This window comes from Glycine soja, chromosome 18 (genome assembly GCF_004193775.1).
Source record: "Glycine soja cultivar W05 chromosome 18, ASM419377v2, whole genome shotgun sequence".
In the NCBI taxonomy this organism is placed as follows: domain Eukaryota; kingdom Viridiplantae; phylum Streptophyta; class Magnoliopsida; order Fabales; family Fabaceae; genus Glycine; species Glycine soja.
Genome location: NC_041019.1, coordinates 9,906,695 through 9,929,233, shown reverse-complemented (window position 1 = coordinate 9,929,233; position 22,539 = coordinate 9,906,695). Strand labels below are relative to the sequence as shown.

At 32.3% G+C, this 22,539-nt stretch overlaps 1 protein-coding gene across 1 annotated transcript; it reads right to left on the bottom strand.

Moving 5' to 3' along the window:
- Positions 1-7,263: 7,263 nt before the first annotated feature.
- LOC114395774 lies at positions 7,264-12,361 on the bottom strand. The gene is made up of 3 exons (XM_028357619.1): positions 11,682-12,361; positions 10,434-10,562; positions 7,264-9,441 (listed from the first exon to the last, which is right to left on the bottom strand). The coding sequence occupies exons 1-3, from the start codon at positions 12,084-12,086 to the stop codon at positions 7,876-7,878; spliced, it is 2,100 nt and encodes a 699-aa protein (XP_028213420.1). The 5' UTR covers positions 12,087-12,361; the 3' UTR covers positions 7,264-7,875.
- Positions 12,362-22,539: the final 10,178 nt, after the last annotated feature.

The window sequence follows — 22,539 nt, the reverse complement described above, 5'->3', positions numbered from 1 at the left end:
AGACAAGTGAGACTAAAATAGTCTTACACATTTAGTTTTTTCTCATGACTATTTAGAAATTACCATCAATCTGATAATTTCATAAGTTTCACTCTTCCATCTTAGTTATGCTTTATTAATCATATCAACACATTATCATTAGTATGAATTTTGGCCAACTCTAACAACTTAACATCCAAAGCATCGCACATCCCATGATAATTCATATCAACATGTTTAAACATTGAATGGAAAGTTGAATTCTTATCAAGATGAATAATACTTAGATTGTCAACAAAAAAAAATATTTGTCTTGAACAAAATCAAGCTCTTGTAAGAATTTCTTCACTCAAAGAAATTCCTTTCATGCTTTGAGTAATGATAATGAAATATGCTTCTACAATAGACAATACTACATACCTTTACAACTTAGATTGCCAAGACAAAACTACCTCTACATGTTAGAGTCTACCCCACTAATGAAGGCTTTCACCACCAAGTCAAATCCTTATATCAATGTTATCATAAAGATACTTCAAAATCCATTCACAACATTTCAATGCTTTCTACTTGGGTTTGACAAAAACCTTCCAATTATACCAACATGTGTTATATCATGTCTTGTGCACACCGTTGCATACATCAAATTACCCGCACAAATGCTTATAGAATTTTTTGCATATCTAATTTCTCAACTTCATTTGAAGGACAACTTAAAATAAGTAGCAAGAGGAGTGATCATTACCATGACATTTTTTCCATCTCTAAAACATTCTTTTAATGTAATGTTCTTGTAACAACCTCAGTTGCTTCTCCTTTCTATCATGCATGATTCTTATACTAAGAATTTGTTTAGCTGATCTCATGTCTTTTATGGCAAATGAAACCTAGACCCTACCAAACTCCAAGTCCCCTAAATTAGCACAAGTTGCAAGCACAACAACCACAAACACTTCATTAGGCTTCAAACCCTCATTCTTCATCTCCAAGAATAAATCAACAACTTGCTTAGCCTTCCCACACTAAGCAAACCTGAAAATTGTCAACATCCAAGACCTCACATTCTTCTATGGAATCAAGGAAGACAACTTTTTATCAACTAACTCATTATTATGTTCCTTGTAACAACATCTAGTGTTGGAAATTTTTTCAAACAATGTGTGTATGTGTATGTTCATCATTTCCCTGCAAGTTGCATACAAATGAACAAACATGTTTCACAATATCATGTTTTCTTAAAACCCAAGTTTCTCCATGTACCCATTAATAATTTTGAAGAAAAGTTTGAGGAAGGATTTTTAGAGAATGATTTATGGGGGTGTGCGAGGTAAAAGATTTGGTGAGCATAAGGGAAATTGATTATCAGGGTAGAAATAGCGATCATGCATGCAAAAAGGGGCATGGAGAGAAGGCATCGGTTTTGATGAGGAAGGTGTGGGTCTGCTTGAGTTCAAATAGGGTGTTGAAGGTTTGTATGAGTTTGGTTTGCGGGTACTATGAAGTAGGGATTCAAAAATGTTATTGGACACCCAACAACCTATTTACACATATGAAAGAAAGAGATAAGAAAAAGAATAAATGTAGGTATAATGTTGAAGCATAGCCCTTTCTAAAGATTAAAGTTTAAATGACAACAAATTGTCAAGAAGCAAATTCTAAGTCTTCTAGACTTAAAAGTTACTAATGATTTGCTTGAGTATATGGTTATTACAAAGGACTTGGTTAAGAAACATAAAGATAGGTATCATGTGACACATTTTACCCCACACATATATGTACTAATAATAAAAGGAATAGGAATGCAGAATTAATTAAAAGTTTTAAAACACATTTAAATAAAAACATTTCAAAAGGATAAAAGACTCACATTCACTTTTCTAACATCACAATAGAACTTGTCCAAATAAATTATAAAATTATCTCAGCTCAAAACAAGGTCGTCTAAAACTCCAAAGAATGAACTAAAAACTCAGCATGTGAAACAAAATGATAAAAATTACATGTCCAGAATTTCATGCAATTAATACAGAAACTCATGTCTCAATGTCACATTCTAGCAGAGCATTGTGTTCTAGCGTCCTCTAGCATGAGGTTCTCCATAGTCATCCACCTAACCATCTGCTCCCACGAACACAAGGTTCGAGATCATCACAAGATTCAAACACAAAAACCACACGGGGAGTGAGTTATCACATTCCTAACTAATAGAGGTAAATAGGACAACATGTAGATATATATATATATATATATATATATATATATATATATATATATATATATATATATATATCATATAAATGAAATACAACTTACTTTTAACACATCTCACGTTATTCCACCACTCATCATGTAACATTACATCTCATCACTACACGTCTCACACACTTTCACATCATTCACATACTTAAGGATCAAAACACAATATCACTCAACCAATCAATATCAATCAATACACAAACGTTATGCAACAAATATACTAAGACTTGAAAAACCTCGTCAAGCGCCTAGGAGTACATGACAAGATAGGCCACACACTGGTAAGTCAAGTCACTCTCATTAGGTAAAATCATAGGGAGACCAGTCAGGATCACTCTGTTTTGAATGCTCCAACCTTATGGGATCAGTATAGGCTTCAAAGAATATTCAAGGAGAGTGTATTTACCCCCAAGGCAACCTAAACTCCGAAGAGTCCGTCAGGGCCTCTCCCTCCTAATTCAAGTCCAACCCAAAAAACATTTTAGCACGCGAACTCTATCTATGAACTGTACACCACACACGACTCCTCAATTGTTTTCAAAATAATTTTAACTCGTCGCGCCTCAAAATTATTAAACTCATCAGGTTCCCACAGCGGATCTCATCACAATACTCGTCACGCATTAACTCACTACCCTTAAAGGGTCTTACAGTCGTGTGATTGTACGGTTCATAGCTCACAATTCAATTCACACAACATCTCAATACACATGTGTGATCTCATAATTTTACACATACTCATGTTCGATCGAGTGGCCTCAGAATAATTAAAAAGGGGGGTCGAATTAATTATTCCTAAACCTTTACTAATTAAAAATTTACTCTTCTAAGGCTTTTACTTATGTTGTTAAGAGAATAAGGAGTAGAAGAGAAACTTAACCAAAAGTAAAAGCGGAAATTAAAATGCACAGCGAAAAGTAAAAGAGTAGGGAAGAAGGAGACAAACACACAAGAGTTTTTATACTGGTTCGGCAACAACCCATGCCTACATCCAGTCCCCAAGCGACCTGCGGTCCTTGAGATTTCTTTCAACCTTGTAAAAATCATTTTACAAGCAAAGATCCACAAGGGATGTACCCTCCCTTGTTCTCTTTGAACCTAGTGGATGTACCCTCCACTAGAACTGATCCACAAGAGATGTACCCTCTCTTGTTCTCAGTCAAACCCAAGTAGATGTACTCTCTACTTGTACCACAAAGGATGTATCCTCCAATGTGTTAAGACAAAGATCTTAGGCGGTTAAACCTTTGATACTTTGTGAATGGGGATACAAAAGAATTCTCAGGCGGTTAGTCCTTTGAACACTTTTGTATAAGGGAAAAGGAAGAATCAAAAGAATTTTCAGACTATGTCATTTTGAATTCTTTGACAAGGGAGAAGGGAGACACAAAAGAATTCAGGCGGTTAGTCCTTCGTTCTTTTGGAAAAGGGAGAAGAGAGACACAAAAAGAATTCAAGCGGTTAGTCCTTGGCGAATTCTTTTTGGCAAAGGAAGAAGAGATGAAAAGAATGAATAGCACAAGTTTTCATGGTTTAGAAAACCAGAAAACTTTGGAAAGCTTTTTGGTACAAAGAAGAAGAAGAAGTTCAAAGAGATTCAAGGCTTGTAAAGGATTGTATTGGATTGTTAGAAAGATTGATTGAAAATGCAAAACAAAGCCTTGCTTTTATAAACTCTTCATGTCTGGTCAAGAGAACCATTTAGAAGAGTTATGACTATTAGAAAAACTTAAAACCAATTTGAAAAAGTCAAAAACCATTTGAAGAGTTGCATCTTTTGATTTATTCAGAAACAATCACTGGTAATCGATTACCAAATCAGTGTAATCGATTACACAAAGCTTTTTTATGAAAGGATGTGACTCTTCACATTTGAATTTGAATTTCAACGTTCAAACACACTGGTAATCGATTACCAAATCATTGTAATCGATTACAACATTTTGAAATCAATTGGAACATTGTAAATTCAGTTGAAAGCTTTTTGAAAACCATTTTGCTACTGGTAATCGATTACAATAACCTAGTAATCGATTACCAGAGAGTAAAAACTCTTTGGTAAAAGGTTTTGAGAAAAATTCATGTGCTACTCAATTTTGGAAAAAAAAATTTAATACTTATCTTGATTAAGTCTTCTCTTGATTCTTGAATCTTTGAGTCTTGAATCTTGATCTTTGAAACTTGATTCTTGAATCTTGAAACTTGAAACTAGAAACTTGATTCTTGAATCTTTGCTTGAAACTTTGCTTAACTCTTGATTCTTTGGCATCATCAAAATAACCTTGGAAGGCATTGCTTCCACAACTCAACTTTTCGCTTACACATAGTTCATCAGATATTCAATTTGTCATTTACTCACAATTTCAATCACAATTTCATGATCTCAATATAACAATTTATCATGTTAATCTAATAAATCTTATCCAAAATATAAGCAATTTATATAAAAATATTTCTCACAACATGGGGGTGAAACCCCTCAAATAATTTCACATAATCATATTAAAATCAAGGAATCAAAATCATATGCCAAAAATACGAAAACACCAAGAGCACTCAATTTTATCAACCAATTCGCAACAAGACATTAATTGGTCCGTCAAACACAAAAATATTGTAACTATAATCATAAAGCAAGAATCACAATACAGTAAACATCTTAGACTAAATCTCAATTTGATCCTCTAAGGATCCTTACACATGTTCATTCTAATCTCAATTGCGATAAACTCATCTTTTACCTCTAAGGGCCCTCATGTGTGTATTCTGGCAGTGATAGTGGCGTCTCTAAAGGTTTTCTATGATTCCTCACGCTTTTCATCCAGTTGCGCTCTAGGGTTTCCAGGCATTAGAGAGATGGAGAAAGGATTTGAGCCTCTATTTCATTGTCTCCGTGAGAGGAAAATTTCTCTCTTCATAGACATTATTTCAAATATCTCAACGGTGGGGATGTGAGAAATTTAGTTACAAACCTGGTGTTTAAATTTCACGACGATCCAACGGTTAAAATGTCAAGGATCGTAGTTTTACTAAAACAGGTTTGAGTGTATGCAGGAAAAAAAAAAGCTACGATGCGAGGGACATTTATATGATATCATATATTATTTTATAAATCCAAACGGTGAGGATGTACAAAAATGAGTTCCAAACTTGGTGTTCAAATTTCACAAAGATCCAACGGTTAACGAGTTTGGAATCATTGCTTTACTGGGACAACTGTGAGTGTATGCGGGAAAAAGAAGATTTTGGGAGGAAAAGGAAAAAACGGATTTAAGAGGAAGAGAGAGTGAAGAGACGTATGATAAATGTCAAACCTGACCTACTCTGTCTCTATTTATAGCTAGGTTCCTATTATTTACTCTATTATTATTTTATGAAAAGAAATTATATTTTATTTCCTATCAAATGAATAAATAAAATATCCTTTTTATTTTCTAAGAATATATATTTATTTTATTTAGCTTAAAACTATTATTTTATTTAATAAAACTTTTTTTTATTTATTTAATTACAAAAACCTAATTATTTTTCTAAAACTTTATTTATTTTTAAATAAAATTCTTTCTAATTTATTTTACAAAAAATGGGATGTTAGATATCACATCAATATAAATTATGCCAACACTCCAAAAGGATCTACCCATCAGAAGCATGACTACTAAAAGGAAGATATAATCAAAAGCATACCAAACTGACCATGTTTTCTAAAAATCAAAGTGCAACAAGATCAGAAGTTGTGTATGATCAAAAGGTGAATCTAGTCAAGAGGCAGCATAATCAGAAGGTACACATGACAAGAAGAATCACAAAAAAAATGCAAGTTTGAACAAAGAATGGGTAACAAATGCTTGCATTATTCAGAAGCACCTAACCTAATAGCAGCAAGATTAGAATCAGACCTACAGTGTCAGAAACACAAACTTGTATAAGTCACTAAGTTCTACTTAAATCAAAGCAACCAGAAGTATATAAGGTTGTTGCACAAGCAAGAAAAACAAGGTGGGAAGTTTCTCGAGTTTCAGAAAGGTTCCAGCAAGAAAAGGTTTTGAGAAAAGAACATAGTTTTGAAAGATTATTTTAGTAACCATATCCTTGAGTAACATTAGGGTAAAACCTTTTGTGGTACCAATCTTATTTAAGATTTGCATGCTCCGCATACTACAGGGTACAAAAGGTTGTGTGCAAAAAGGCTAAGGATCCCTAAGTTACCAAGGTGAGATAAGTTTTTGAAAGTTTTATGAAAAAAAATTGTAAAAAGGTTTAGAGAGAGGGGAGGTTAGAGAGGAAATCTATGCTTTCAAGAAAGAATAGAGGTTATGCAACTCTAGATGAGTTGTAAGAATAGAGGGTTGTGAGGAAGAAGATGCAAGGGATCATATGGAAGGGATCGTCATCCTTCTGATGACTAATGCAAGGACTACACAACCTTCTCTAGTGAGGAAAGGGGTTCTTCATAAGGAAGAATGTTTGAGGGCAATTCTTTCTTATAATAGATAGACAATCCATCCACTTGAACCAGTGGATTAATAAAGGGTTGTTTTGAGAAAGACATCTCTTGATAGCAAGAACTCGACTGCGAAGAAGACAACAGACAAGATATAATAAAAATAAAAATAATACGAATCACACAGATATGAAAATCAACTAGGAAATGTTTGATGTGAATAATGTATGTTTTCTATGATAGAGTATAAGAAGAATTTTGAATCTAGTTTTGGCTAATATTTCAAGGGAATTATGTCTGTTTTGGTTTTATTTCTCTATAAAGGGGGGGGGGGGGGGGGGGGTGGGGTGGGGGAGCATAATCTCACTTGTTAATAAAAAAAAAATCATTATTGATATTCCAGTCAGACATAATATCTTGTCTCGTCGTTTACTTGTAAATGAAGTAGGTCACTTGCTCAATTTGCATTTATACCTTTATATCTGCAATCTAAAATAGAAGTCAGATTAAGACATTTATTCTACCTTATAAAGGGGCATTTTCTTTAACTCCCACTTCAATTATTCCTCAGCAGACAAAAGGGGGCAAAAAACTCATTTTCATTATTTCCACTAAATAGTTATATGGTACTCATTATTCCAATGAAACTGTCAGACAGAGAGGAAGTGGTCCATCCCAACCTTTAAGTATTAAGTTTTATCACTGTTATGAATTTTCAGTCCTGGGACCAGAAATCATCCTCGTGGTCTACAATCTATATGACAAATTCTAAGCCGCATCTACTAAGATAGAAAATCAAAATGCTGAAAAGATAAATCTATAACTTATGATGATTTGGTTTCCCTGCATATTTGTCCTCAGACTTAAATGATACAATACAAGCAACATGCTTCTCATAACTTTTATAGGATACTACACAAAATGAAGCAAGGCCGGTCGTCATAAATACAAGTGAGGCATTGGCACAAGGGGGTGAAAGATTATCTTCTCAATGCTTTAAATATGAGTGATGTTGAAGAACTGCAACATGGCCAAAGTCTGAGGCAGGAAAGGTGCATTTATTCATGACCCCCATCATTTCTGAGCAGTTTTTCTAGCAGCAGTAGATTTATACTTTCACAATTCAAAACAAATCTGCTGAAGGGTCATTCTTCAGTTATACAGGTGAGGAATCTCTGTCTATGCTCACATCACATCTAAATCTTCTGTTTAAGAACGTGGCGCAACTGAACCTTCTGGCTTTCCATCCTAGCCTCCAAAAGTCTGGCTTTCAGACTACTCTTCTGCACGGTGCGAGGAATGCACCCTTTCATGCCTCGATTATGCAGATTTGCTGACTCAGGCGAACTCAACTGGTACAGATGGTCTTGGGGGCTTAGTCCACCGTTACCAAGTTCCCAATCAGGAGACATTATGCCCCCACTAGATACCCTTCCATTTGAAAGCCTACCATTCATCCCCTCCACAGATATTATCTTGTAATTATCCCCGCTGTTTGGGCCAGACCTCCAAAGCCTTGCCATGGAGGATACCTTCTTTGATTGCTTAGCTGGTACTGAACAGACTTCACTAATTTCAGTTATTGGGGTCTCTAAACCTGCATTTTCTTCCCATTCAAGCACACTCCTCCCTGAAGCATCACTCTCTCGACGATTCTTGTTCACCAATAGGGCACTCCCTTCAGGCGAACAACTTGATCCTTGATCCTCAACATGGCTCACAGTTTCCCATCCACTTTCATCTTCTTCTATATCCCCATTGTCATCCATAAATACATCAGAACATCTTTGAAAGTTATCCTTACTAATCAATTTGGCTTCAGGACTCACTGTGTGAATCTTTGAGGCATGACTCACTGGAGAGTGAGCAACACATGGTTCAATCTCCCTCTCGTTGGATTCGCCAAAATTTAAATCTTCAAAAATGGCAAAAATATCATCTGGATTAGCTGGCTCGTACGAAAATCCCTTGATGTCTTGAATGTCTACAGCAGCTGCAGCCTGTTGAAGTGACCGTGCTTCTTTCATCTCCTTTGCATTTGGGTTCACATTTATTGATTTGAGAAAGGTTTCCAAATCCGCTACAAGTTTATTCATCTGTGAGTACTTCTCATCAAGAGCAACTTTTGCATCAATCAATTTCATATGAACACGTTCTTCACGCCATACTTCAGCCATCTGTAACATCCTCCTCTCCTCTTCCACTTCTTCCCTAAGTTTCATAGATTCCCTCTTCAGTGCTTCAATTTCAGCCTTGTCTTCTCCAATTTCCTTAGCAAGCTCATCACAAATTTCTTCAATCAATTCTCTGGCCTTCCTTTCCTTCTCATAATCCTGCATGTAGCGTTTTGCTAATAACTTGACATCTGCCAACTCATTTACCAACCTGGAATTGACAATTCCAATCCTCTGGAGACTTTTCCTTTCACGACTCATCTCTGATTTAATGTCATCAACGTAAGCGCGAATTTTCTCATGCTCTTTGCTTCTCCATGAGGCCCTTTCCTCACTAACTTTCTTCAAGAAATGTTCAATTTTCTTTTTGGAAGAGAAGCGTTCAGTCTCAAGCTCCTGAATCTGCACACGAGCCTGCTCTAGTTCAGCTTCAAGAGCTGAAACAGCAGAAACAGTGCTAACCTTTTGGTCAAGAAGTTTCATTTGGCTGTAGATATGCTGCACCTCATCTGATGTTTTTAAACAAACAGGATCCCACTTTGTCGCCCCCTCCATTGCAGTACTCGATAACTGGAAAGAAGGCTTGAGCTGAAGAAGAAATAGCAAGGTAAGAGATTAGCACTTCAACAGTTTACTCTTTCACTTAGGGAAGGTAAAAGCGAGGCACGTTTAAACTCTTTCCTCAACCAGAGAAGCTTCCTTCATGACTGATATTTTAAATGACACTAACTACTTTGGTTTGCCCAACAATATGAAAATATTTTGCTCATGCATTTTTACAAAGAAAATTACATCTATACACACATGGATCTAAGCAATACTTATTCATGTATAAAGGCATGTGATCCAATAGATCTATCTTCTATATCATATCTGTTTATTTGTTTATAAGTTCAAATGGGTGGCTGTGATATCAGCCTAAATGAGCATGTGTGTGTGTACCTGAGTGCTAGATGTATTAAATTTTCACAATATTAGATCATGACTGCACGTTGCTGTAACTTTATCAGTTTGTTGTGTATCTATAACCTAACTTAATGAAATAGAAGCCTTTAGAACAAAGCATAGACTTATCAAGATTAAAGCAGGCCTTTGCCAGTTGCTTTGCTAATATGATCAACGGGCAATGTTACTAGAAATCCTTCCACTTCCCAGATTATATAGGAATAAGGAGCTTTTGAAGAGGGATTGGCTAGTTGATAGCATGCATAACTATAGAGAAGCAAGCAAGTCTGCAGATAGTCTATTGTTCTTGTTCATGGCAGATTCAGGTAAAAGGATTAAAATCTGCAATGGTCGACCTAGTGTTCTTACTGTCTTCTGACACATGATTGTAATGGGACCCCTGTCAATAGATTAGTCTCCATGTAGTTTCTCTATTGTTTTGGGCCTCAGCCCCATACTTTCACTCCAAAAAAAATGCATTTGCAGAACTGACTGAGTAGCAAGACCATGATGCAGGAAACGGAATAATTGTAATTCAGTCTTTACTCTTTATGTATATGGTGTTCACACTATAATCTTCAATTATCCAGAGCCATTATTATATTTATAAGTAATGAATAGAAAAAACATAATACCTCACAAAAGTGTCCATCCTTAGTCCCAGAAATGGAACGGGGACTTTGTGATGCATTCATCATAGCAGAACCATGCATCATGCCACTATGATGGCTGAGAAATTGGTGGTCTACATGGCCAATTCCATGCTGCAGATAAGTGATATCAGTTCTAAACTAAAAGCGAAAAGCTATAAAAAAAAAAAATTAAAGGCAACAACAAACTGCCAAATTCTGAAAATAAAGACAATAATTACATGACAGTGGCACGCAATGAAGAACAATTCTATAATAATGCATAGATACCTTCTAGTAAATGAAGAATACAAATCAGCATACTGCACAGTCCACTAAAGAACAAACATTGAAAGCATATCAATTAAAAATGCAGACATTTACACTATAGTACAGATACTTAACAACATTTATAACACAAATTAAATTATCTCCACAGAAAAACCCTAGTCAAGTCATTTCTCCAATTATTACCAAGGACAATAATGAGTTCTGTAGTAGACCAAAAATCAATCATGAGTCAACTACACAACCCTTATTAGGCTTGAAATGATTTTCTTGTCCCTTTCATTTAAGGTCATCAATTACTCCAGTACCAAACTTTCCATTCTTGCATTCCGTCACTCATTAGTTATCACACATTTATTCATTACCGGTTACACTTAATGAACTTCACACATTTAACACAAGAATCAACAACCAATAAAAGTTTAACAAATTATCAAAGGTACTGGTACGAGAGAGAGAGAGAGAGAGAGAGAGAGAGAAATCATTTCAATTTCAACATAAAGACTAATAAAAAGCCCTTCATCACACAAAAAGGAACATGCAGAATAATGAAAAAAGATGGATTTACAAAACCTAAAACTTCAATACTAAGCAACAACATAATAGATATTGAGAAAAGACTTCCTATTTTCACTTTTAATTTCAAATATGCCATACCAATTTCTTATTGTAAAAAAAAAAAAAAAAAACCAACAAAATAAAATAAGAGTAAACAATCTATTCAGCCGTAAAGGGATTAATTATCATGTATATAAGTTTGTTGAATTCAGATGATTTTTGATTGGTTCCCAGTATAAAATGCATAGAAATTAAACTCATAAAACAATGAACTATTTTTGTAATTAATAGAAAACATTTTCTAAAACTTAAAACTTTAATCAGAATCAGCAAATGCAAAGCAACAAGGGAATGAGAAAAAAAAATGATCTCGGAGCAAAGAAAAAAAAAACAAAAAGAGGGTTTTACCTGAACTCCCAAACGATCTTCACCGATCTTTCTCGAACCCCTTCGCCTTCCACTATCACCCGCCGCCTCTTCCGGCAGCTGCATCCGCCACATCCCGGCGGCGAGCTTCCTCGCCGACACGGAGGCATGAGGCGGCGCCTCCTTCTTCCGGCCGACCTCCTCGAGCGGATCGCCGCCGACGTTCCTCTCCCTGACGCCGTCGTGGATCTTCCACTTGAACAAGGGGGTTTCGGGCCTGCTCCGTTTTCCGGTGTGTCCTCCGGCGCGCCTCAGGCGGGTGGACGGAGTTCGGGGATGGCGGCGGGTGGCCCTCCGGAGCGGCTGGAGATCGGAGTCCGGCGAGGGGGCTGCAATGGCCGGCGGGAATGGACGCAGAGGGCGGGTGGAGTCGCCGGAGATCTTCATCGGCAGCGGTGAGTATTGGCCATTTGAAGAATACCCGGCGAGGTAGAGTTTTTTTTTTCTTCTTTTTTATTGTGGAAACGAAGTAACGAACTTGTTGAAAGAATAATAGAGAGAGTAAAGGGTGGGTAAGGTTTTGGTGAAGATTGTGAACAGAGAGAGAGAAAGAGAGGGGCGGGGTTATTGTTGTGATAGTTGTGTCTGCGTGTGTGACTGTGCAGAAAAAATGAAGCAGAGAGGGGAGGGGTGTATTTCTACGGTCAACGGATCTTTCTTCTACCGTCAATTTTACTATGTCTCAAAAAACAACACTTTTGTACGATTGCTTGCTACTTTGGAAAAATGGCAATAATATCAATTTTTAAAAAGCTTAAATAAATTATACTTTTAGTTATTTAAAAAGCTTACTAATTAGGTTGAAATGATCTTTCTTGTTTTTTATTTTTAAGACATGATTCTCCAACTATTTTTTTACTATTTCAACACAAGAAATTTGTTACACTATTATATTCACACACATATATTTATATATACATATCTACAAGTTATTGGTTAGACTAGTCTTAGATTCAATTGGCTTAAGTAAAGTCTTGAATTTAAATCTTGTGAACGAAAAAAATGATTAGGAGAGAAGACTCTCTAAATGTGATTTGTGATCAATCAGATTCTCCAACAAATATTAATCATTAATAAGGTTGGTGAATATCTTGCACCAATATCATGGTGACTAAAACATATTATTCATCTATATAAAAAATAAAACTTGTCTCATGTTCAAACCAATATGGTAAGAATTGCATGAAAAATAAGTTTAGTAAGTAACCAGTTCAAGAATCAAGAGAGTAGGATACCTACAAAAGACACTCAAACTCTTAATAATAAATTATTCTTACCTTGATATTCACATAATTATTTATACATATCTTAATGAGCATCGGACATATGGGTCCTTTCTTGTTGTTACCTTTTTAGGTAATGTTTCTCTAATTATCATTAGGCCATTAAATTTTCCTTTAATGGTTATTGGTAGAATAATTAGATAGTTTTTCCTTTATATATAAACAGTTAACGACATGATGAAAGTATTCGAACAAGTCAAGTACTTGAATATTGGTCTGAATGTTGCCCAAGTAATATTATATTAAGAGTACTCAATATTCAACATGATCAAATACTTAAGTACTACATAGAGATCCAAAGAAAATATGAAGAAATCTTGTGAAATCAAAATGTAAAAAGTGTTTGGTATTTGACATGACCAAATACCCGAGCATAGTATCATAGAGGTTCAAGGGGATCTTTATGCAATCAAGGGTAGAAAGTGCTCATTATTTGGCATGGCTGAATACCCTAACACCACTATAGAGAAGTGAGTTAAACTCGTGCATTTTGGGGTAGGAAATGTTGGAATATTCAATCATGCAAAATACCTGAATGCTCCAAATATTCAATATCCTATAAAGATTTTTGTCAAGGATATTTTTAAATATTCGACCTAGTCAAATATGGATACGGTATAATGATAGTTTAGAGAAACACCTAATATTGCAGGTGAAATTATTAAGTGATAAAAATTATGATAATTTCTATTAATCTTTATCTGACACATAATTAAATATTATTAAATTTTTCTCATAAATTTTAATATATATTATGTTGACCGGATGATTTTGTATTGCCAAATAATTTCTCTTCGGACTCCCAGCAAAAATACATAGGTTCAAATTGTAAGCAGTTCTATCAATCACAACTACTTTAACTAGCCCCTGTACTTGAGAGAATATCTATGATGAAAGTTGTCGATCTAGTAAGAAAAGTATCATTAATAGGATTAGAGTAGAGACACTCGTGAGAAAAATGGGAGTTTATACCGAATTTTTAATCACTAATATCAACCTACATTGACATAATCATGTTAAAATGAATTTAATTAAAATGTAGATATTTTATATTATCATTTAATTACATATCATAATAAATTTATTAATTTTTATAATAATTATTTTAGAAATTATAATAAAAATATTTTTAATTAGTTAATAATGTAAAAGAATTTCTATAGCGATAGAACATAAAAAAAATTGAACTCTAAAATAGTAATATTATTCTATTAATTTATTAAAAGACACAGGAAATAATATTATGCGTAAATAACTAGTAAAGTGGATAAATTCAACTTAACTATAAAAAATAGTTGTTTTGAGTGACCAAAATTGCTCAGTGGTAAAAAACTATATGTACACCCGCTATCATCGTCCATTGTCACTGTCAAGTGTCAATTGTATTCACACTGATGTCTTGTACTCTTATTGAGTGGTATAAAACTACAATTGCAGTTGCACTTAACATTTCCATTGACTTATTGCGTGCATTGTTATTAACATGAGGCTTCATTGCAATTTGTTTCTTGTTTCTATTAAAATTGTCTCCTCTCAACCCTTCATAAAAAATTACAAATAGATGTCTCTCCTTGAACTTGATCATCGAAGACATATGCAATGACGTTTTTCTTGTAACCTCTGTCACGTCTCCCATTTAAACATTTTTCTTCCTTTAATTTTAATAACTTTGTAAAATAAATCTCTATAAATTACCTTTTTAATAAAACCCATTTTTTATGGATGCTACTAAAAATATATATACCAATAACCTAAACAATAATTTGTTCAAATCATTTTTTTCCTAAAATATGTTTGTATTATGTATTGACAACCAAAGTCATTTGGCGAATTTTCTTTATTATCACCCTTACTATCCTTATCTTACTCATAAAAAAAATTAGAGTACTTAAGAAAAGCGACCTTGTCAAGCATAAACTCATTGAGCGTGTTATATGCATATCAAAAAAGATAATATTGAAAAAAAAAATTCAAGTCCGGCAAAGATGAGAGATAGTATTAAGATAAAATATAAAGAGAAATAACCTTTATTTTATGAGCTAATTTTTTAAATTGAGTTAGATTTAAATTAATATTCTAAATATATGTATCTCTCTTTGTATTCTAAGATATATGTATTTCTCTCTGTTTCTCCCATAATTATTTTTATTAATAAATTACTTAGTTCATAAATATTTTATTTTTCTCTCTTATATATAATATAAAGTTAAACAATTTATGAGAAACAATTATTTATATAAATAATTTTTCCTAATTTTAAATAACTCAAAATTAAAATCACATGTAATACGTGAAAATAATTTTTTTTAACTTCTTGGTAAATGCTCTAAGAAGTACTTACAAAGTACCTTGTCAATTGGTGTCAAGCATCCCCAGCGTTTCCACGTTCTTTCAATAAAAACACCATCACTATGTTTGTCATTTTGTCTGTTTTTCAAAGGAAAAAAAAAAAAAAACAAAACTAGTTAAATCATACTTTAACAAAATTAAAATGATCAAAAGAAGGGATCAAGATCAATTTGAAAATTGAAATACCAATTTCAATTTTACCTTAAAATTTAAAACAATAAATAATTATTTTCACTTTTTCAAGTTTTTATCATAATTTGGGAGTCATACTTAATTCTGATAGTTATACTAACACACTGTTAATTTGACTAATAATTTTAAACTTGAATCATAAATATACAATTATATTAAATATTTAAAAGTAAAATTTATCCTCGAATAATTTTTTCAATTTAAAGAGAATTGACTGATATGTGTGACTATATATATAAAGAAAATATCGTATATCTAGTTAATAAAAAAAATTTACACTATCAATAATAATAATAATATAATAATAATAATAATTTTGATTGCTGTGATAACTTATTTGAAAGTCATACTAATTTATATTCTCATTAATTATCTTATACACAAGTTAAACTCAAAAAATTACATCTCTATATGCACATGCAAGTTATAAATATATGAATCAATGAAATTATTTTAATGTAATTAAAAATCTTATATTTAAATCTCGAATATACAATTGTGATAAATATTTAAAAAAAATTAATTATTTACAATAACCTATCACCCTCAAACAAAATTATCTCTAATAAAATATACCTATGATTTAGAAAATACTAACTTGTAGTGATTATTTCTTTGCAAATGCCGTCAAGAAAAGGTGCACTGTAATGTGTTGATATGCAAATGCAGTCTGGCTGGCCGTAGAAAAAACACAGATCTTATCTGTTTGTTCCTTCCCTTCATAATTTAGTATGCGACTGTCAAGGCATCCGAGGGAACTTCCACGTGGCCATCCTCAAAACATGCCATGTGGAACCATTTTTTTAAAATTTATCTTTTTGTTATCATGAAGCATATTCAGCTTTTCGTTTGGGTGATATTTTATTAGATTTGACATAGCACTTTTTTATTCATATAGATAGGTGTGATATTTTTGCTAGTTAGATCTAGGTGGTGTTTAAACTATGAAAAACTAACGGCTACTAATCCTAACTTCATTTTTTAATATCTTAATTTAATAAGTAAGTTAATTAAATCAATGATTTAATACGTTCCATGCTATTAATTGATGACCCAGATTAGATTTATTAGACAAATAAGTTTTGATGAAATCCACAGAATCTACGAGGTTCTACTTGGTCCACACTTGTATGTGGGCCACCATCATCACGGTTCCTAAGTTTGTGTGGTCATTCTTTTTCAGTGTATACCCTATGGAGCATTGTACCTTTTTTTCCTATAAATTCTAATTAAAGAGCCTAATGTATTGGATTCCCTGAAAATTCTTAGGTGCAAATGCAGTACTGATTATCAATTTCTCATTCACTGCAAACAAAGATGAAGACCATGCTTTTCTTTTTTTTCAAACAAAATGACAAGTTTTTGGTTGCTGTCTTTTTTTTAGACAACGAGTGTCCCTCAATTAGATGAATGACTAATTTTGCTTATAGCATGTGACTTTCACTTGTCTAAAAAAATTTTACACACGAAAAATTTAAATATAAATTTTCCTATTAAATAAATTATTTCATAACATGTGAATGCAACATAATTTTATATCACTGTATCAATTTCTATGAAATAAAACTTTTGTTTGCTATATCTAATTTGGAACAAAATGAGAAAAATCTAAGCATGAAAATAGAGTAATTCTTTGTAACTGAGTTTTTAATTTTCAAATATTATAATAATAGTTAAAAATCATACTATATTAATTATGCTTATAAAATCACATCCAAGTTCATAAGTTTTGTTTTGTGGCTGCCGGTATGTATTATTTTGTGAGAATTTTTAACTGTTATTATGTTAAAATTATTACATTGACAAAAGGATTAAATTGACAGAAATTTAAAACATAAAATATTAAATTTAATTTCTTTTAAAAGATAAAAGACTAAATTAAATGTAAAAAAGAAGATAAAATACTAAATATATAATTTAACCTTTTATTATTATTATTATTATTATTATTATTATTATTATTATTATTATTATTATTATTATTATTATGCTTCATTTTAATTTTTAACTTCAGTTTGATCCTCTAAATTTTAAAACTTTTACTTTAGTCCCTCAAACTCTAAGTATCTTTATTAAATCAAGTTAATCGTTTTGTAATTTATCATACTAATTTGTTAAAGTTAGCTACACATGGCAAATTGTGAGAAAAACTTACTATAAGACCAATGTAATCTAACAAAAGACACTTTAATCGACTAAAATAATTTTTCTAAAACTTAAGGTTTCGTTCCAGGTGGTTTCTCGTTTTTAATTTTAATTTTTTTTTAAAATCAAATTAGTTTTGAGTTTTAGTCTATTTTTTGTTTTTAATTTTTAAAAAGATATTACAAATTGAAGATAAATAAAATGAGTTAACCGTTTTATCTTATATTACTCTACTATGAAATAATAGCAGTGACATGAGAGTGACAACAGTAACCCTGGTGACAATAGTAGTGGTGTTGGTGGAATGGTGGTGGTAACATTGACAACAGTGGTGGGTGGAATAGTGGTAATGATGAAGGTGGTGGTGGTGGTGGAATGGTGTTGGTAGCATCAGTGGAATAGTGATGATAGTGTTTTAAAATTCGAACTAATCTGGCTAGTTGGACCGGTTTGACCGCAACCTAAAGGTCTGGACGAGTGGAGTTACCTATCGGATTGACTATACATTGAACATGGTGCGACTCGATACGATCCAATTGGGTTTGCAATTAAACCTATGACCCACTAACCCAGGTTGGGTTACCCCCAAAGGAGGAAACACACTAGGTCATGTTGGTCAATTAAGGTTAAGTATAAAAATTTATTTATTTTTCTAATAAAGATAGAGTCATGTGAATCAATTAGTGATCTACTAGTTCAACTATTGACCCCAGTGACCTAATGTCTTGACCAAGTCAATCACTAGTTTGATTTTTAAAATTATGGATGGTGGTAAGGTGGAATAGTGACAACGACAATGGATGCAACATAATAATAGTAGTGGTGGCGATAATAGCAGTAGAATGGTGGTGCGACGACGGTGTGGTGGGGTGGGGTGAAATGGCGGTAGTGGCAATGACAACGACAATGGTGGTGGTAGAGGCGACAAAAGCGAGGTGTAGTGGTGATGATGATAGTGGTAGAATGGTGGTGGAGGCGAAAATGGCGGGGTGGTGATGGTGGTGACAATGGCGGAATGATAGCAGTGGAGGCGATAACGACTGCAATGGTAGGGGCGATGATGGTGGTGGTGATGGTATGATGATGTGATTAGAATGTGTTTTTTAAAACTTAAAATCAAATTCACAAAACATTTTTTCTTGATTTTGATAATGAATGTAAAACTGTTTCAAAATTGAGTGAAAAACCAATTCAATTCCATCTTTTACGAACACGTTTTGTTTTGAAAATTGTATTTGAAAATCGAAAACTAGAAATTCCAACCACCCTGAAGACCTAAGATACCAAACTTAAACTAAAAATTAGAAGAGAAATGCTAACGACACTCTATCAAATACTTTATTTTTAAGATCTTCTATAAGATTAGTTAGAATTTATTGAAAATCATCATTTTTGGTAGATTTTACTTCTTAGTTAATGATTTTTTTCTCTTGCTCCATATCAAATAAGAAGCAAAACTTACCAAAATCGATGATTTTCAATAAATTCTAATAAATCATAAAGAAAGTCTTTAAAGGAGAATGTAAAAAAGTGTTATTAGCATTTCTCAAATTAAAGTGAGGGGCAAAATTCTATTTTACCTTTTTCAACATATTTTTATTTTGATTTAAAAAAATTATTTTCTTCACTAATCTCGTAAAATCACTCATTAATTGTACCAAAAGACTAAAATCTCATTAATAAACAAAAATACTATCTCAATTTGATTTGCCTAGAATTAATTAATGCATATATAGTAATATATCTTGCAGTTGAGCGGTGCATTGGATTATGAAAGCAACGCTAAAATAGTGTGATCACATGTTGGTCACCTTTGTTTTAATTCTACAACAAACTTTATTTAATAGTCCTCAAATAAAGTAAGGTTAAGCATTTGCCATTTTTGTTTAATGGCAACTGCACTTTGTTCAAATGTCTTTTTCCCCTTATTGCAGCCACTTGTTGCCTTTCCCATCTCTAATTTTAATTTCCATCAATTATATTATTTGAAAAGAAATTGGATGAAGGATTTCAATGTCATTGGTCACGGCATTTTTGCATTACAGTTTGGAAATGACAATAACCCATACATACATCCTTCGGTGGGGACTGCATGTCTGTAATCAAACATTAATTATAACAGACTAGATAACAGTAACATGAAAGGTAGTATGCTGAATATGTATCATTCTGATTTATTATTTTGTGCATTTACTTCCCTAGTGAAATTATTTTTTTTAATCATTGTAATTAAAGTTTTATCTCCACGGTAAAATCTTGAGGTATTTAGATAAATTTTAGTTTTTTAATTAGTTATGAGATTAATCATCAATATGAGATTTAATTACACTTAAAAAATTTCACTTTTTTTCAAGAATATATTCTATGAAAATAAAAATAAAAAAACATTCCTCACAAACTCATTAGATCCCTAAAGAAACTTTTAATTAATTAGCATGCATATATTCGCAATGAAATAAATTACTATATACCATGTAACTAACTCATTAGATCCCTAAACAAACTGTTAATTAATTAGCATGCATTTATTCGCAATGAAATAAATTATTATATACCATGTAATTAAAAGTTAGAGAATGGCCTAGCTTCACTAACAAATTTAGTTTTGTACAATTAGCTATGCACAAATTTTGATTTATTGTAATTTCTTTATGAGATTGTGGTCAAGAATTTCTAAACCTTCTTAATATAATCTTCCTACCAATTATGATAATTATGCATTATATTATTAAAAAGAGAAAAAAAAAACTATACACTCACAATATAAAACAGAACTCTGTCATATTCAATCACAAACTTGTTTCAGTGATGGTAAGGGATTTTCAGACTTCTTACAAAATCTAAGTTCCTTCCGGAACCGTAGACTCATTATATGAATCCAACGAAAATGAATGGTGTCCCATAAAGATTCTAAAACTCACTGAGAAAGTTTTATTATTGTACTGTACTATAGTTGGAGGGAAGATACATGCATCTTGAAAATAGAAACCATATTGGTGCCCATAACAATCATTAAGTGCCTACCAAAAAAAACAATCATCAAGTGTTGGTTCTTTTTTCTTTTTTTATGTTTTTCTATATATATGACTTTATCATTTATTTTGTGTATTTTTTTTAAAGTTTCTTAAAATTATAATGTGACCTGTGAAGTAAATTAATTAATGACAGATTTCAAACTTTTGATTTGATATGCACATTTTCTGAATAAAATTCATGTAAAAGAATACTATTAAAAAGAATTAAACCAATTGGCCAGGATGAGCAATTACTATAGAAGGAAAAGTATTTTAATTATTGATTATTGATGCATGGGAAAATTAATGATTGATATAGGTTGTATATAAATAACAAACAGAAGATTACTTTATTATTCAACGAAGACATCAATTCAGATTTCAAAAGTAATTTGTACAGTGTCCATGGTAGCACTAGCAACTGAATGCAAGAAACAAGGAAACCCAAAAAAGCTATTGAACACAAATCCAAATAAAAATATGAACTATGTGACCTTCATCAAACAGTTTCGATTTACTGAGAGGCATGAAATTGCACTTAAGCAGATCCAAATCCGAAGTCTTCGCGTGTATTTTCGGGTGCACTGTCCCTTTTACATAGCAATTTAGTACAAGTGATAAAGATATCATTCTTAGACACCTTGGTTTTGAGTAGACGAAAAAATGATCAAGCTGAAATTGTAGAGACTAAGGATATTCGTCTACCTCATTTTGAGGTGGATTGCGGTGGAAAGTAAAGACGCAGAAAGAAAAGAGAAAAAGTACGAGAGAAAATAATAAATGTGATAAGAAAAGAGAAAAAGTATGAGAGAAAATAATAAATGTGATAAGTGATGTAATGAAAAAGAGAGATTCTTCGTCTAGAAAAAAAATAGGTGAAGAAATAAAAGATGAATAATGAATATTTTTCAATTGTTAATTTAATATTAATATTTTTATGGATGAAGTTCAATTTTCTTTGACTAATTAAATAGTTGTGACAGGATAAAATTATTTACAATTTAGACTTGCATAATATTTCTTTGATAAGCCTTTCTTAACAAGTCCAACATGTTATTAGCACTCTTTCAGGTAATATTGAAGGTGTATTTGTCATTCCTTTTTTTTAAAAAAATAAATGATAAAAAATTGACAATTTTTTTTTCTCTCACTATAATTTGACAAACAAGTTATTTTGTCCCTTAGTTTCAACTACTTGAGTTCCTATACTTGTCAGATTAAGAAAGTTTGGCCCAATTATTAATGTTTCATCCAATTTTTAACGTTTAAGATGGTGTGGATGACATTTTGTGACGTAATAGCATCAATTGGCATTGTAGTTCATTAAAAGTATAAATTCAATTGTTAATATTTTGTTTAAATATTAACACAAAATGTGTTAGTGTGAATGACATTTTGTACCATGATAATGAAATGACGATCCATTTTGTGACATACCATTTCATTTTAGTCTTACAGAATATAATATGCCAACTCAAATGTTAATAATTGCACAATGATTGAACTATTACAAAATAGAATCAGTCATCTCAAATGTTAATAATTGGACAATGATTGAACTAGATTTCATCACTCTAAGAAAAACCTAGACTCATTCATTTGAAATGAATGAAGGTTTGATTCAAGCAATTTAAACAGCATGGACAAAAATTACTTATGTATCATACTATAGGAATAAAAAACGTTTTTGAGACTTAAAAATTCTTTACTTAGAGCTACTACATAAATTATCTTGGAAAATAAACATAAAATCTATTAGGTATTGGAAGAAATTAAAAAAAATCCTGCCTAAAATGCATGATTAGTTATATATAACTAACCCCACTTAAATTCTATTCATATTAGTCTCAAGTTCAA